This window comes from Fundulus heteroclitus, chromosome 3 (assembly GCF_011125445.2).
Source record: "Fundulus heteroclitus isolate FHET01 chromosome 3, MU-UCD_Fhet_4.1, whole genome shotgun sequence".
In the NCBI taxonomy this organism is placed as follows: domain Eukaryota; kingdom Metazoa; phylum Chordata; class Actinopteri; order Cyprinodontiformes; family Fundulidae; genus Fundulus; species Fundulus heteroclitus.
The window spans coordinates 45,547,315-45,563,234 of NC_046363.1; the positions used below are offsets into that span (position 1 = coordinate 45,547,315).

Genomic DNA, 15,920 nt, shown 5'->3' on the forward strand with positions numbered 1-15,920 from the left:
TGTACAATTTTGCATACCAATGCATGCATTGAGTAACAAAATTTAAAAAATAGGCAGACAAGTAACATTGAGCATATTTAATCTTTAATAGAAAATATGTTATTCATTGGAAAAAAGCATTAGAATTCATCCCAAAAGGATGGAACATTGCAAAGACAAAGTTTCCCATTAGTAGGACTATAAAGGAATTGTTATTATTATTATTATTATTATTATTATTATTATTATTATTATTATTATTATTATTATTATTATTATTATTATTATTATTATTATTATTATCATCATCATTATTATTACTGTTATTCTTAATACAGAAATATTGATATTTTAAATGTAAGGTCTGTGTTTAAATTCCAGTATCGATGGGATCAGAGGGTTGATGTTCTATTAATCTAGTCCAGTTTTTATTGTTCCTTAACGATGTGATGCTCGTTTTCTACCACTTGGTGACGCTAAGGGGTTTGGTAGTTGCCTGGAACGCTCAGAGCCGACGCAAAGAACTCCATTACCCATAAACCCTGACTGACGCTGACGCATTACGTCAACGCGTCACACCATAGAGAATTTTAACATGGAGGACTGCGTTGCTGTAGAAAAGAGCCCGGTAAGATCGGTTTTTGCCCTTTCTTTCTGAGTTCAGTTGTAATTACAGACTTTAGTGAATCACCATGTTTGCGAGTTTCTTCTTCGGTGGTCGGTGAAAGTCGTGTTTTCCGTTTTTTTTAGTTCGTTAAAGCTGTTGAAGCAGAAACCTGCCAATTCATTCTCCGCTCGGTGCTGCTGCTGTTAGCTTTAGCATCGCGTTGGGAGAGATAATTAAATGCCATTTCTTTTACGTTTATGACGAACTTATATTTCATCTGTGTTTACATGTTTGTGTTAATATTTTACCTGTGTTAATGTTTATATCTCTGCTAGAAAGCCCTGTTGTTTGGTTCTGTTTGATGCTACCAGCGTTAGCAGCATGCTAACCACCAGGATAGGCGTCCCTGTGAAAACCTGATAAAAACATCGCTGTGAAATTATAAATGCTATAAAACTGGGGGACTTATGTGCAAATAAGGATGTAATTGGGCAGACGTTTCAACTGACTCACCGCAGAAAGTGTAAAACTGTAAGAAAGTCAAAGCAGTAAAGTGTTTTCGAGGTAAATAAATAGCATTTTTATGAAGTAAAAACATAAATAATCACTGTATTGATTGAGTCCAGACTTAAATATCTTCTTTAAGCCCCAACTGACGCTGGATCAGTTTGTAGTTTTAAAGAAAGAATGATAGATAGATAGATAGATAGATAGATGAACTTTATTCCGCACTCATGGTCCAATAAATACATACATAAAAACATGAATAAATGGATAAGAAGAGAAAAAAAGGGAAAAAAACATAAAATGTGCCTTTGTTTTGTAAAGTTCATAAGACATTTGCTGTGAATATTAAAGGGACATTTTACTAAAACTACGTTGTTGAAAATTAGCTTTTCAAATACAAATAATATATTTAATCGTTCTCAATATGTTTGAGTTGTTTTAGTGAAACTATAAAACATTTCAAATACTGAAGTTTTGATTACTTTTTTAAATTTTGTATTATGTGTTTGTGTTTGAAAATACAGTTTTTAGAATAATAATAATATCGGGAAAAATAAAATCTATTCAGAGAGACTCTGGATGTGTTGAGCAGCTTTTTAATGCTTAAGGAATTAACCCAAACTTTATTTGGATTCATTGTTTCTGATATGGTTTCTTGATTTGTCTTGTTAAGTAGCACCAAGAACTCGGTTTAAATCTCCTTATAACAGAACAAATTATTTCAGATGAACCAAAACAGAATAGAAATCTCCTCTGTTGTCGAACGGTGGGGAAACTCAGGTGTAGCAGCAGCAGCAACATAAAAGGCAGATGGAAGCATGCAGATTCACACAAAGTTAAAAAAAACATATAACACATGTGACGCCCCCATCGCTCTCTGGGTCTCTGTACCGGGCGTGAAGGCAGTGAAAGTCCATCCAACATTGCCCACATGTAATCAGGAAGCAGGCTTAATATGTGGTTCCAACTGTAATGTTGCATAACCAAGATTCTGTGCTCCTGCTATAAGTCAACCCCACCCCCCCTCCGCCACACCTCTGTCAGGCAGTCCCCTGTTTGCTGCTGGATCAACGGGGAGCCTTCACTCAGCTGTCGCCTGCTGACGACCAGCGGCTCAGAGAGTTGCTCCCAGTTTATCGTCTGTACCTAAAAGATCATCAAAATTAATGAAATATAAATAACACATTTATTGTTGTAATAACTAAAACAACAAATGGCCTAACATGTTAGCTGTTGCCTGTCTAAACCCATATAGATCCCCTTAGCACAGCTTATTACTCACATGTTGGTGTAATAATCAGAATAGAGAACATGGTACCGTTTGACTCCAGTTAACAAATAACGGGACATTTTAAGACGGTTTTATGTTTGGGAGGTTAATCAAGTTTTAACAACTTAACGGGAGTGATTCAGTACATTCTTCTGATTCAGTAAATTCCAGGTTAGTTTGCTGGGTTTGATCTTAATAACTCAGTGATTGTGTTGTAAATCTTCCAGGAGGAGATTCCCTCGGTGCTCAGCTCCAGACCGCAGACGGCTCTGTCCTTCCTGGCACCAGAACCAGAAGATCTGGAGGACCTTTACACCAGATACAAGGTCTCACGTCGTCTTTATCTGTTTAGTTGTGTGACCAAACTTTACAGCCATCACGTCTGCAGACGCTGAGCTGGAGGAGAAATGCTGATCGTGATTAATAAAATGAAACTAAATCAGATTTCTGCTCTGATTGAAGACATTCCTGTTGAATAAATTGTCACCAGGCTCCATTTTGCCACACATCCTCAGCTCTCTCTGGTGTCTGTGTGCAGAAGCTGCAGCAGGAGCTGGAGTTCCTGGAGGTGCAGGAGGAGTACATCAAGGATGAACAGAAGAACCTGAAGAAGGAGTTCCTGCACGCTCAGGAGGAGGTGAAGAGGATACAGAGCATCCCTCTGGTCATTGGCCAGTTTCTGGAGGCCGTGGACCAGAACACGGCTATCGTTGGCTCCACCACAGGTAACTGGGCCGCGGTTTCTCCCTCACCTCCAGTGTGATGGGCTGCATATAAAAAGCCTTCTCCACCAGTCGAGCAGCTGGTTCCCTGAACATCAAGCTAATTTATGTCAATGAAAAAGATCAGAAAGTCTCCTCTGGTGTTGTTTAATCTGCCCCCCAGTATCAGCCCAGTGAGTTTCTTTTCAAAAGAAACAAACATTCGCTTTAAAGCATTTTTCAGGTAGTTTAACGTCTTTTATGTGGAAATCTAGTTTTCATTCTCCGAGGCTGAAACTTATTTTGTTGCAGTGATGAACTGCAGCAAAATGACAGCAAACGTCTGAAATCAGGCGACATGTAACCAGAATCAGCTTTATTCAGCAGCTTAGTGCGCTAAACAAGGCCAATCTATCCGTACGGCACATTCAGTGCAAAGACGACGCAAACCGCTTTACGTGATTAAAACATAGGAAAATAAAAAGAGAATAAAAGCAAGCTGGAATAAAATGTACAAGGAATGAAACAAAATAAAACATGGGAAAATAGAAACTAAAAGCAAACATTAAAAACAGTTTAACTACAAACTAATGTTTAACTATTTTCTAACGTCTGTAAAGAAAAGGTTTATTTTCTGCTTTTCTTGGTTCAACGACTAGAATCTGGATCATGAAACGCGGTCAGAACACCTTATGGAAACAATAAAATTGACTTTTCTGGCCACATTCACCCAGCCATACTCGTGTTCGTACATCGATAGGATAATAACTAATAAATAGTAAAGCTTCTCACTTTAAAATCTCCAAAAATCTGCTAAATAATCTCAGCAACTCCTTGAATACATTTAAACAGGGAGACGCCAGTAAACTGCTGTTATATCAAGGAGTCGATGACATTCAGTTATATAAAGTGTTGGCTGTTTTACGCAGTTCCATTCTGCCCTGCAGGGGGCGCCAGAGAGGCAACCCTGCATTTACCAACCAAGGAACCACAGCCGAACAGAACATTTAGTATTCAGCTCCTGCTTCTTCCTCCTCGTTCCGCTTTCTAACAGAATAACCTGAATGTGGCGCCGTCCTGCTAAAATATTCAGCTTGTTGTCCGGCTTATGCTAAATCTGACGCAGTGGCTTTAAGTGCTTTAGCTGCTCGCTGCTTTACATTTGATGCACGAAGCAGAAGTTCTTCGCTGTTGGAAAGTGTCTCAGAAACTTGATGCCTTTAAAAAATGGAGAACGTGTCTGTTTTTTTCCTGCTGCAGGCAGGTTTCTGCTACAAATCCATCGTTATGCAGCTTTAGGAACCCGGTGTCCACCAGAAATAAACTCTGAACCTCTAACTCACTGCAGGAGCAGGAAATGTTAATATTTTAACGGCCAACAGACCCAGAGAAGGACGAAGTCTTCTGGCTGGGATGAAATAATTGATGCGTCTCCCTACAGGCCTGTTTTCCTGGAGTTTATTAATTTCCTGAAATCAGACTGCATGTTTATCCGAAACGGTGGTTTTGTCCTGTTTGTTTCTATCATCTCATTAGTTATAAATGTATTATTACTGTAATTTATGAGCTGAACGTATTTAGGAGAGTAAAAACCGGAAGGCTAAAGCTTTTAGAGGTTATAAATAAATGACCGAAGCTTCCTTTTAAGATGTGTTTTTATGTGTTCAGATGTTTTTAGGCTGAACTCGGTGGAGACGGAGCGCCGGGTCTTGAATTATTGAACGTTTGGTAGACGCTGTGAATGTCCGCTGAGATCCGATCCGCTTTTATTCGCTCCCTCCAGGGTCCAACTACTACGTGCGCATCCTGAGCACCATCGACAGAGAGCTGCTGAAGCCCAACGCCTCGGTGGCTCTGCACAAACACAGCAACGCCCTGGTGGACGTCCTTCCTCCGGAGGCCGACAGCAGCATCATGATGCTGACGTCAGGTACGCCGCGTCCTCCCAGCAGGCCGCAGGGTTAGCGCTGAGCGGCGCTAACGCTAGCGGCTCACCGTGTTTGTGCTCACAGACCAGAAGCCGGACGTGATGTACGCCGACATCGGTGGGATGGACATCCAGAAGCAGGAGGTCAGAGAGGCCGTGGAGCTGCCTCTCACGCACTTTGAGCTCTATAAACAGGTCAGACGGTCGGCCTTTTGGCTAAATGCTGGATTAACCTGATATAAACACACAATTTATTAACCTTTTACACTAAAGATCTAATTTAGAGTTTACAAAGCAGCTCTTCGTTTTTGCCTCTAATTAAAACCTGAACGAGTCGCTGCTGGAGCTACAAAGACTTCAGAGCTTCTCCCAAATCTGTTTTCTGTTGCTTTAGTTTCACTGACCTCAGATCAGCCCTGAACACGTTGATCAGCAGGAAGGATCCTCTGAGTTTTATTAAAGGATCTTCTCTGATGCCTTGGGCTCCTTTTTCAGGCCGAGTAAAACCGGCTGCATCAGGTTATCTTAACAGGAAGAAATCTGCTCATAAACACATGAAGCAGCAGAGTCTGTCCTGGTACTGATCCGATCCAAACAGGCTGGAAATAAAACAGAATGGAAAAAGATTCTGTTTCTCTACTGGAAGAACAGAAAAATTAGACTTCCTAAATTGCAAAAAGGGGAACTAAAAGTAACATTTTCTTGAAATTGACCTTGATTTGAGCAGCTAAATAAGATTATTTGCCAGTGGAATAAGATTTTTGCACTTAAAATGAGAACAATTCATCTTCATCATATTTCAAGAGCAAGATATCTATTTTATTTCAAGGGTGAAAATACTCTAATGGCAAACATTCCTATTTAGCGGCTCAAAGCAAGGAAAAAATATGGTAATTTCAACAAAATGTGACTTACTCTTAGTGTAGAAAGTTATTGGTGTGAACAAGCAGAGATCCTGTGAAAAATGACTCTACCTGCAGTGATTAACTTTAATTGGATTTCCCTTTAGTTAACGAGGGGAAATAAACTGAGTTAACTGGGTTACGGTCTGTACCGACTCTCAGGAGCCGCGGTGCAGTCCTTCATGCTCCACCGTGGCTGAGCGACCTCAGCGAGTCCTCCTGGTTCTGCCCGGGCCTGGTACCGGGCCGGTCATTGGGTCCAGGTCTGTTCAAGCAGAGGTGCTGGTTCCTGAGGACTGGAGTTGGCCTTAAATCAGCTGCCAGCACCACTATGGATTATTTTGGGCTGAATCGAATAAATAAACTTGTTCTGTGGCGCTCCACAATGTTAGAGCATTATATTACATTAGCCTGAAAAACGTTCAAGTTACCACCTGAAACATGTCAGCCAGCAATCCTCCAAACTATTAATAATGCGCACACTGAGCATATACCCTGGATATATTGTGCAGGTTTATTGTTCCGCATGACAGACCCAGTTGGACCTCCTGATAAACGGTTATCACTGTAAAACGGGCTCCAACGCTGCAACAAGGGAACTAAAAATAAGAAACATTTTCTTAAAACGATCTTATTTCTTTGATTTGAGCAGCTAAATGAGATTATCTGCCACTAGAATGAGTATTTTTACCTCTAAAATAAGATAATTAGATAAACTGCTCCTGAAATAAGGTTATGAAGATGAGTTGTTCCTATTTTAAGAGCAAAAATCTTATTCCATTGGCAGATTGTCTTATTTAGCTGCTCAAATCAATACAAATACACTAATTTCAGTAAAATGTTGCTTTTAGTTCCCTTTTTGCCGTGACGGTCTCATCATGGCCTCATCAGAACCGGTTCCTGTGATGTCAGAACGCCGCCGCCGTCCGGACGCTTTAACCCGTCGCTTTTATTTCTGCTCAGATCGGCATCGACCCGCCCAGAGGAGTCCTCATGTACGGCCCCCCAGGCTGCGGCAAGACCATGCTGGCCAAGGCTGTGGCTCACCACACCACAGGTGAGAGCTTTGTCCGCTCATCAGAACCAGAACCGTTCTGGTTCCCTGAGCAGGGTGCTTGCACAAGTCTTGAAAGTCTTAATAAGTATGGAATTTTAAAAACACCGTTTTCCAGACCTTGAAAAGTCTTGAATTTTGTGTGAAAGTCTTAAAAATGTATGGTAGAATTTTACAGTATGCTCAAAGGCATTGTGAAATGAGAAATAGGAAGGTAGGCTATAAAACTATAATTTTACTAACTGGTCATGAACTGTATTAGCCTAATGGAATCAAACACTTGTTTTATGTGAAATTCATGTACTTGTGATTTTTATGTTTTGAAATGTTTTCATCAGTAAAAGCATAATTTACTGTGAATAATGCATTTGTTCATTGAATACTAGCCTATAAAAATTAACATTTCTAATAAACAGTTTGTACAATCTCAACCAATGAAGTAGGCACACAAGTATACAAGTACATAAAGTTAAGGTCTTGGGAAAAAAAATATCAGTTTTGAAAAAGTCTGGAATTTTAATTTGGAAAAAGAAGCACCTCAGGGAGTCAGAGGTCCATGAAGAATTCACCAGAGCAGCTGAGCTCATTTCTCCTCCTCGTCTCCAGTGACGATGTTTCCTCAGGAAGTGACTGAAGCCAGACTAGCGGCCTGTTTTACTAACCGACCCTCATCGTGTGTTTGCAGCGGCCTTCATCCGCGTCGTCGGCTCCGAGTTCGTCCAGAAGTACCTGGGCGAAGGGCCTCGGATGGTGCGGGACGTCTTCAGGCTGGCCAAGGAGAACGCCCCGGCCATCATCTTCATCGACGAGATCGACGCCATCGCCACGAAGCGCTTCGACGCTCAGACCGGAGGTGCGGCCGCGTTTCTCTGACCGCTCCTGAAGGCAGCGGGGCGCCGGCTAATCCTCCTCTCTGCTGTTTTCCCCGCAGCTGACAGGGAGGTGCAGCGGATCCTGCTGGAGCTGCTCAACCAGATGGACGGCTTCGACCAGAACGTCAACGTCAAGGTGAGTCCTGGAGCCGCCTGACCCAGTCCGTCTACAGGCTGCCGGGTCAAACGCGTCAAAGCTTCAGACGGACTTCCTGCCTGAAACGGCGGGAGGAACGGGTCAGAAATGACCCACAGCTGCCAGTGAGCCGGGAACCAGAACCGCCCAATTATCTGCTGATTGGCTCTGAGCTGTGATTGGCTGCTCAGATACTGGAACTATAGTTCTTTAAATCCATCCATAATGTTCTATCTAGAAGCGCCTGAACAAACAAGATCTATTTTTATGCTTTTTGTAGTTTAATAAAATCAGATGACGGTTATGAACCGATGCTTTGATGCAGAAACGGTTCATTTGGTTTGTGAAGTGCAGACTTACAACGAATTATGTTTCATTAGTCTTTATGAAAACCCAACGGACCTCATTGATGTAAAGAAACATGATTTAATCCCATCCTACAGATTCAGGCGTATTTTACACATTAAACCATTCAGCCAAGTTCAGCTCTGCAGCAATCTCTCCTCTAAATTCAGTGAATTTATTTATATTGCACATTTCAATACGAGGACAACACAAAGTGCTTCACATGATTAAAATATAGGAAAATAAAAACAAGGTGGAGTAAAATGTAGAAAAAATTAAACAACAAAACGAAAATGGAAACTAAAAGCTAGTTATTAATGATTTTAAAAAACAGTTGGACTACAAAGTTGAACTAATGATGTTTCAGTAAAACAGAAACTAGAACAGTCGAAGGCAATCCTAAACAAATGTGTTTTAATCTTGATTTAAAGGAATTCAAGGTTTTCAGCACTTTTACAGTTTTCGGGCAGCAGGTTCTGGATCAGCTGCAGCGTTCTGATCCACTTTTTAGGCAGACCTGTGAAAACATTGTTGCAGTGATCAGTTCTACTAAAGATAAACATGGATCAGTTTTTCCAGATCCGGCTGAGACATCAGTCCTTTAATCCTTGAAATGCTCTCCAGGTTCTAGAAGGTCCACTTTGTAATTTTCTTTAGATGGAGGTTCAGGTGTGAGTCCATCACTACTCCCAGGTTTCAGGCCTGATCAGTGGTTCCTAGCTGAAGCAGCTGAAGCTGTGAGCTAACTCTGGATCCCTCCTCTATTGGTCCAGAAATTATTGCTTTAATTTTGTTTTTATTCAATTGAAGAACATTTTTGCTCATCTATGCATTGATTTCTTCTGAGCATTTACTCAGAGCTTGAATGGTTATGAGCAGCAGACGATCGGTGGCTTTGCAGCAATCCCTCATACTGAGCATGCATGTGGCGACAGTGGAGGGGAAAACTCACTTTTGCTATTACCAACTTAGCGTTTCATGTAAAAATGAATTCTCTTTAAAACCTTTGTTTCTGAACACCCCCCCCCCCCCCCCCCCCCCCCTCAGGTCATCATGGCCACCAACAGAGCCGACACTCTGGACCCGGCTTTGCTGCGACCCGGCCGTCTGGACAGGAAGATCGAGTTCCCGCTGCCCGACCGCAGGCAGAAGCGTCTCATCTTCTCCACCATCACCAGCAGGATGAACCTCTCTGAGGAGGTCGACCTGGAGGACTGTATCCTTCACGCCGTTTCTTTAACCATTAAAATCAGGATTAAACACCTGGAAGTACGGCTGGAAGATACAGGGGGGAAAAAAGGCATATCAATAAAATAGAAACCATATTGATCAATATTAATAATTATCTACAAATTCAAAACATGTATTTTAATGACTTATTTTTAGATAAAGACACAAACACTTAATTCAAACTCAACCCTTTATTCAACCAACTTTTAACCAAAACTGTAAGTTTTTAAAAAATAAAAAAGAACTTATGCTCTCTGAACTCTTTGAAGGGGGCGGAGCTTGGTTCCTGGTTCTGCGTTGTGATTGGTTGGGAGGAGGTAATGATGTAATATTAACCTACATGGCTAGAATGTAAAAGGAAGGAAAACTGTTATTCTGTTGAACTTTTCTAACATATACGTCTATTGATATTTATTGTGGTTGAATTATCGTCCAGCCTTACCTGGAAGCATAAACTCTGAGCCGTCCAGCCAGCCGTAGCTCTCCCAGCTCTACGCGTTTCCTCTGGATTCGTTCTGGAGTTCCTGCAGGGACTGGCGGACGGTTTCTCTATGTTCTGCCTCTTCTTTGTCGTGTTTGGTCTTTAACTGCGGCTCAGACGTCGCCCGACCCGACAAGATCTCTGGAGCGGACATCAACTCCATCTGCCAGGAGGTGAGCCGGCGCCTCAGTCTGTCCAATCGTTTTTAACTCTGTCAGGTGAAACGTGGGCTTCAGGGCTCGTCTCGCTCCCCTCTCCTCAGGCCGGCATGCTGGCCGTGCGCGAGAACCGCTACATCGTCCTCGCCAAGGACTTCGAGAAGGCGTACAAGACCGTCATCAAGAAGGACGAGCAGGAGCACGAGTTCTACAAGTAGAGAGCAGCCGCCCCCCCAGGTGTCCACACAGACTCGTCTCTGATTGGTCTCTGTAGCTGCGGTGGATGTACTACCTGTACTGATTTATTTCTCTTTCCCTCTGGACTGAATTAGCTCGCCGCAGCGCCGCCATGCCGGATCGGTCTGAACCCAGAGACGGAGGACGGCCAGGGAGACGTTCTCTGAGCAGCAGCTGGTTCCTATAAATGTAGCTAGTAGACGTTTGTATGTGGATGTGCTCACAAGGTGTTACTTTAAAAAAAATACTAAACCCATTAAAGACGTTTTCCATAAAAAGGGAAATTAATGTGGTTGTTTCTCCCTTCCTGCCGCGAATAAAGCTGATCTTTTACCAGCGTTCAGTTTAAAAGGAGATTTAATTGGATGCATTGATTAGATTCATGTTCAGCAGCTGCAGCTCTTTTGTCGACAGTTAAATATCTGCTTTTCACAGGTTGTTTGATCCTTGGGTTTAATTAAGTTTATTCACGTAGAGCCAATTAACTTCAAGGCTCTTTAGAAAGTCCGTTCAGTGGATTTTACTCCTTTTCTCTGTGGGGAGACCCAGCAGGTTGCATCGGGTCGGTGGCAGCATTCACTCTGGGACAGAGCAGGGCCAGGAGTACTTTCTATGTTAGAGAAAAGCAAAAAATGCTCCTTGGTGGTTTCATCTAGGAGAGAAACAGCTGAGCAGATAAACTCTGGTCCAGTTTTCAGGTCTAGAGGATGAAAGGGGAGGAACCGGACAGAAAGACGAGACCGACTGGATCATCTTTAAGTCGCTGACAGCAGGAGCTCAGCTGGTGATCCACCACCGAGCTGGATGGTTTGAGCATAAAACAACAACCAGACTTTAGTTCTTGTAGATTAATTCAGATGAAACAAGGTTTACAAAAAAACAGATAAAACTTTGATTTTACTGTGGGGAGGTTTTTTTTCCCTCTTTGTCAAAAAAACCCAAAAGATTTCTGCTGAAATGGAAGATTAATTAAATCTCCTGTAGAAGCCAATTTAGACAAAGGTCTATATAAGAAAGGAAATGATGGGTGTGTGTTTCACCGTAAAAGTAAATCAGTTTTAACCGCTTGGCGGGGAAAACGCTGTCAACCCACAGCTGGCCGTTCGTATCATTTTTTTGTTTTGTAATCAAGCAAAGTTGGAAATAAATCGGCTTTTTTAACTGCAAGAAGCAAATGCGCGTCAACCATAAGATTCCGGTTTAAAAACACTCCAGTGGCTTTAAGCGTCGGCTTAACCTCTACATCTCCAATAAGAAAATCATCCAAAAGCAGAACACCCAGCAGCTGCAGAGGTTCTGCTCATGATCAGCCGCTGGATCCTCCATCATGGTTCTGTCCATCATGGTTCTGTCCATCATGCTCCATCATCTCTGGTCCTTCCAGCTCTGCTGACCTCAGTCCTGCTGCCATCTTGGTTCTTTCTCCTTCAACCCTTCCAAGCAGCCAGACTGGCTCATGGCCATGACCTTTAACCTGCTAACTGAGGCCTGTAGAGTCTGAGGTGGAGCTCCTGCTCTGACCCAGGAAGGTAAGCAGCTGCTGAGATGTTCTCCTGGAATAATGTTCCTCTCTGCAGAATGATGGAGCTCAGATGGTCTAGACCAGGGGTGTCAAACTCATTTTGGTTGAGGGGCCGCATTCAGCTTAATCTGATCTCAAGAGGGCCACACGAGTAAACTCATTGCAAGATTAAATAGAACTAATAAATGTGGACTTGTTGTTGATTTTTATATTAAATTAATTTCACTTTTACACAATATATTATGAATAACCTCAGCGTTTTTAAGAAAAGTATGTGCAATTTCAACAATACTTTTACTCTGTTAAACATTTACTGCAGTGCATTATGCATAAGAACTGATCACAGTGATTGTACAATGTTGAAAAACATTTATTCACATTTTTTGGAACTTAAAAACACTGTCCTGCATGACAAAATACATCAAACAGATAAAAATTAAGAAATGATATAAATTTTTCCACACCTGAAGCTTAATCTGCTAATTAAAACACAGCGCCCCTCATGGACAATATAGGAACTGCAGATTTTCAATTAAACAAAGTACATGTTTTTTTTCAATAATTGTTTTATCATTCTCTTCCTTTTATCTCCTCTTTCTTTCACCTTTTGTTTTTTTCTTGTTGTTCTTCCTTTCCTCTCCTACTTTCCCATTGTAGTGTCCATATCATTTGAGATATTCCCCGCATGAATCATAATAAAACTATTCACATTCATAAATCAAGCGGAGCACTATGGCAAAAGCAGTACTGCTCCACTTGTGAAAGTCAAATCTGATGAGCTCTTTTTGGCATTAAGACAACAATTCTTATTGACACATTGCCAGACAGGACACTGGGGAAATAAATAAAATTATTTTTTTTTAATAATGATAATGCATATAGCCACCGGGCCGGACTAAATTGTTCGGCGGGCCGGATCCGCCGAACAAGGTCTAAAGGTCTAAAGATCTAGACCTTTAGACCTTCCCCAGGTTGATGGGCAGCAGCATTGCTCTGAGGTCATTGCTGATATCTTTCTACCTTGATGTTGTGCTCCTGCATCTGAAGGACCTGCTGTCACAGAGCAGCCTGACCTGGAAGGTCGCCGGTCCAGGAGGAAGTCCCAGAATCCTCCTCTGACGCTCAACGTGACCACCCAGTTGTCCTGGGTGGGTCTCCTTTACGCCATCATTACAGAACAGAAAGTGTCCTCATATTTAATGTTCAAAGAGACGTTTTATTAACTTGTCTGGCAGAACTGGGAGTTAGCCGCTGTAGTCGTACATCAGGTGCATGAGCGTCTGCGTGGTGATGCTGCCTCCGGTCTGGAGGTCTTGGAGCTGGCACAGTCGGCTCAGGTAGACCCCGGCGTCGGCCTCGCCGCAGCGATGGCGCTCAGCGCTCCTCTGCTTCTCGTTCTGTAAGTCCGCCCAGGACTGGAAGCAGTGCAGCTGCAGGTTGTTCTGCCTTAGAGCCAGGACGGAGGTTGGGTTTGAGCACAAAGAAGCCAGCAGCAAACATCAGAGCTTCCAACAGACGGACCGACCAGGGCGACGCAGCAGGAAGTCTCCAGGTCACCTGGTCGAAGTAGTACGGACAGATCTGCTCCGGGTGTTGGGGCATCTTGGCAAAGACTCGTTCAAACCTGTGGTTGGGCCCGAAGCCCAGGCCGGGGAAGATGCCGTCCCACAAGGCCGACACCAGGCTGTCCATCCTGGTCTGGGCTGCTGAGACCCGGCGAGGAAGTAAGCGGTACGCACGGGTCTGCGCCATTTCTCCAACGTCCCTGCATCAGAAATCCACACAACATCTGGAGCCTGAAATCCTCTGATTTTACAGCAGAACCCGTCGCAGGAGGTCCAGTTCTCAGCTGGACTCTCCTGTGGTCATCAAAGGTTCTCCAGACTTTTGCTGCTTTATCCCTCATATTTAGGCCGGTACCAGAACATTTTCAGATTTAGGTCAGATTTGGGACCTTCAGCGGGTCAAAGGCTCACCCTGGGTCGCCGTCATAAAACTTTACAAAATTTAAGTTTATTTTCTGGTAACAGATGAAGAAATTAGGTTTAATTGAGCATGTTTGTTCAGGACTATAAAGTAAATTTCACTTACGGGTAATTGTGACTTTCAGAGGCGATCATCTGTGTGAAATGTTGACTTTCAACCCGGATTCTGTTCCAGAACTTCAACGGTTTTTAAACAATAACTTCATGCCAGGACCCTGAAACCCACGGGGACCCACTAGCAGCCTCCTCTGTCACCATGTTTGGTTTCAAAATCCAGGCAAAAGAACTCAGAGCTTTCACCAGACACATCAACTCAGCGGACGACAACATCAGGTTCACCAGAGGACGACAACAAGCTGCCTTTACTGGACTGCCTGGTGAGAATGGAGACCACATTATTAACCCTGAGAGTCAGGTTAACTAGGAGCCTAACGACTCTCCATTGTTGGGGCGACCAGTTCCAGGTGACTCTACAGGTGAGTCTAAACTCTGAGGAGGTCTGCGGGTCTATAAAGCCGGGAACGCCACAGTAATCCAGACATTTTGGACAGAGAAAGCTTCCTGGATGGGAAGAGAAACGTCTTCAGCTGCGGAACAGAAGTCCAGTTGTTTTATTTGTAACTTTTTTTGGGGGGGATTTCTCATGACCTGATGACTGAGAATCTTCACCAACATGTGTAACTTTAATCATTTTCAGTTTCAATGCATTAAATGTTGTTCTGAAGATTACCCAGAATCCCTTTTAAATTTTATAACATATCTAAGGGTTAATTTCTAACATATAACATTGGTTTCTAAACACTAGAACGTTTCAGCAGCGGCACACTTTTTAAACTATATAATATTAACAACAATATAAATGGCTTTTAGCCAGCTATGAACCTCATATGGCTAAAATAATATCCGGCCGTAAATAATAAAGACAAACTTAATTTACATAAGTTTTGTACTTTTGTAGGAGTTTATAAATAGTATTCATCATACTACTGACCGCAGGTACAGACCAAACAGCAGGGGGTGCTGTTGTCACTTTTAGGAGGACTATTTGAGAAGCACTGTACTAGAATAATGTGAGCATATGGAGGCCAGTGTTGGGCTAGACTTTCTCTTGATTAAAAAAATAATTAAAAAAAATATTCTGATGTGTTCTACCAGTGGAAAAACTGTTTCCTAACAGAGTCGCTTTGACTTTACTGAAAATGTTTGTGTTTAAAAAGCTGCAGGCAGGCAGGCAGCTGTGGAGCCCTCAGTGGTTCTGGTTGTCTTGCCGTGCTCCGGTGTAACCGACACCAGAACATGTAACGGTTCATGGAACGGATCTGAGGCGGCCCGCTCCTAACGACGGCTATGAAACAGATCCTGGACAGCAGGCAGAGGCGCTCCAGCAACGCCCCCAGCTCCCCTCACTGTCCTCTGCAGGAACCGCCATGTTGCTGCTGGATTACTGTGCAACAGATAAGACATCAAAAGCTGGATGACTTTACATTTCCTGCCTTTAAATTCCTCAAAAAATAAACTTTTTAATCAATCATTTAATCTGGATGGCATTTACTTGGCCTCTGGTAATAAAGTAAAAAATCTTGATGTTATTTTTGACCAAGACATGTCATTTAAATCCCATATTAAACAGGTTTCCAGAGTTTCCTTTTTTCACCTCAGGAATATCGCCAAAATTAGAAACATTCTGTCCAGGAGTGATGCTGAAAAACTAGTCCATGCATTTGTTACTTCAAGGCTGGACTATTGTAATTCTTTACTATCAGGAAGTCCACAAAATGCAGTTCAAAGTCTTCAGCTGATCCAAAATGCTGCAGCAAGAGTTCTGATGAAAATCAACAAGCAGCATCATATTTCTCCTGTTTTAGCTTCCCTTCATTGGCTTCCTGTTAAATCAAGAATAGAGTGAATGCTGCTTGGAGAGACTTGATGCAACCTGCTGGGTTTCCTTAGAGAGGAAACTTTCTGACCAACCTGGAGGATCTGATGGAGTCTGACTTTGGAAAGTGC

The 15,920-nt window shown here is 42.6% G+C and overlaps 1 protein-coding gene across 1 annotated transcript; it reads left to right on the forward strand.

Moving 5' to 3' along the window:
* Positions 1-520: 520 nt before the first annotated feature.
* Positions 521-10,694, forward strand: psmc4 (proteasome 26S subunit, ATPase 4). The gene is made up of 12 exons (XM_036135546.1): positions 521-607; positions 2,591-2,689; positions 2,902-3,088; positions 4,848-4,994; positions 5,077-5,186; positions 6,857-6,950; positions 7,633-7,800; positions 7,879-7,955; positions 9,348-9,516; positions 10,129-10,184; positions 10,274-10,403; positions 10,500-10,694. The coding sequence occupies exons 1-11, from the start codon at positions 575-577 to the stop codon at positions 10,385-10,387; spliced, it is 1,254 nt and encodes a 417-aa protein (XP_035991439.1). The 5' UTR covers positions 521-574; the 3' UTR covers positions 10,388-10,403; positions 10,500-10,694.
* Positions 10,695-15,920: the final 5,226 nt, after the last annotated feature.

Coding starts and splice junctions, on each gene's coding strand:
- psmc4 (XM_036135546.1), top strand. CDS start 575: ATGGAGGACTGCGTTGCTGTAGAAAAGAGCCCG. Junction 6,951..7,632: donor TGTGGCTCACCACACCACAG/GTGAGAGCTTTG, acceptor GTGTGTTTGCAG/CGGCCTTCATCCGCGTCGTC. Junction 9,517..10,128: donor GGAGGTCGACCTGGAGGACT/GTATCCTTCACG, acceptor ACTGCGGCTCAG/ACGTCGCCCGACCCGACAAG.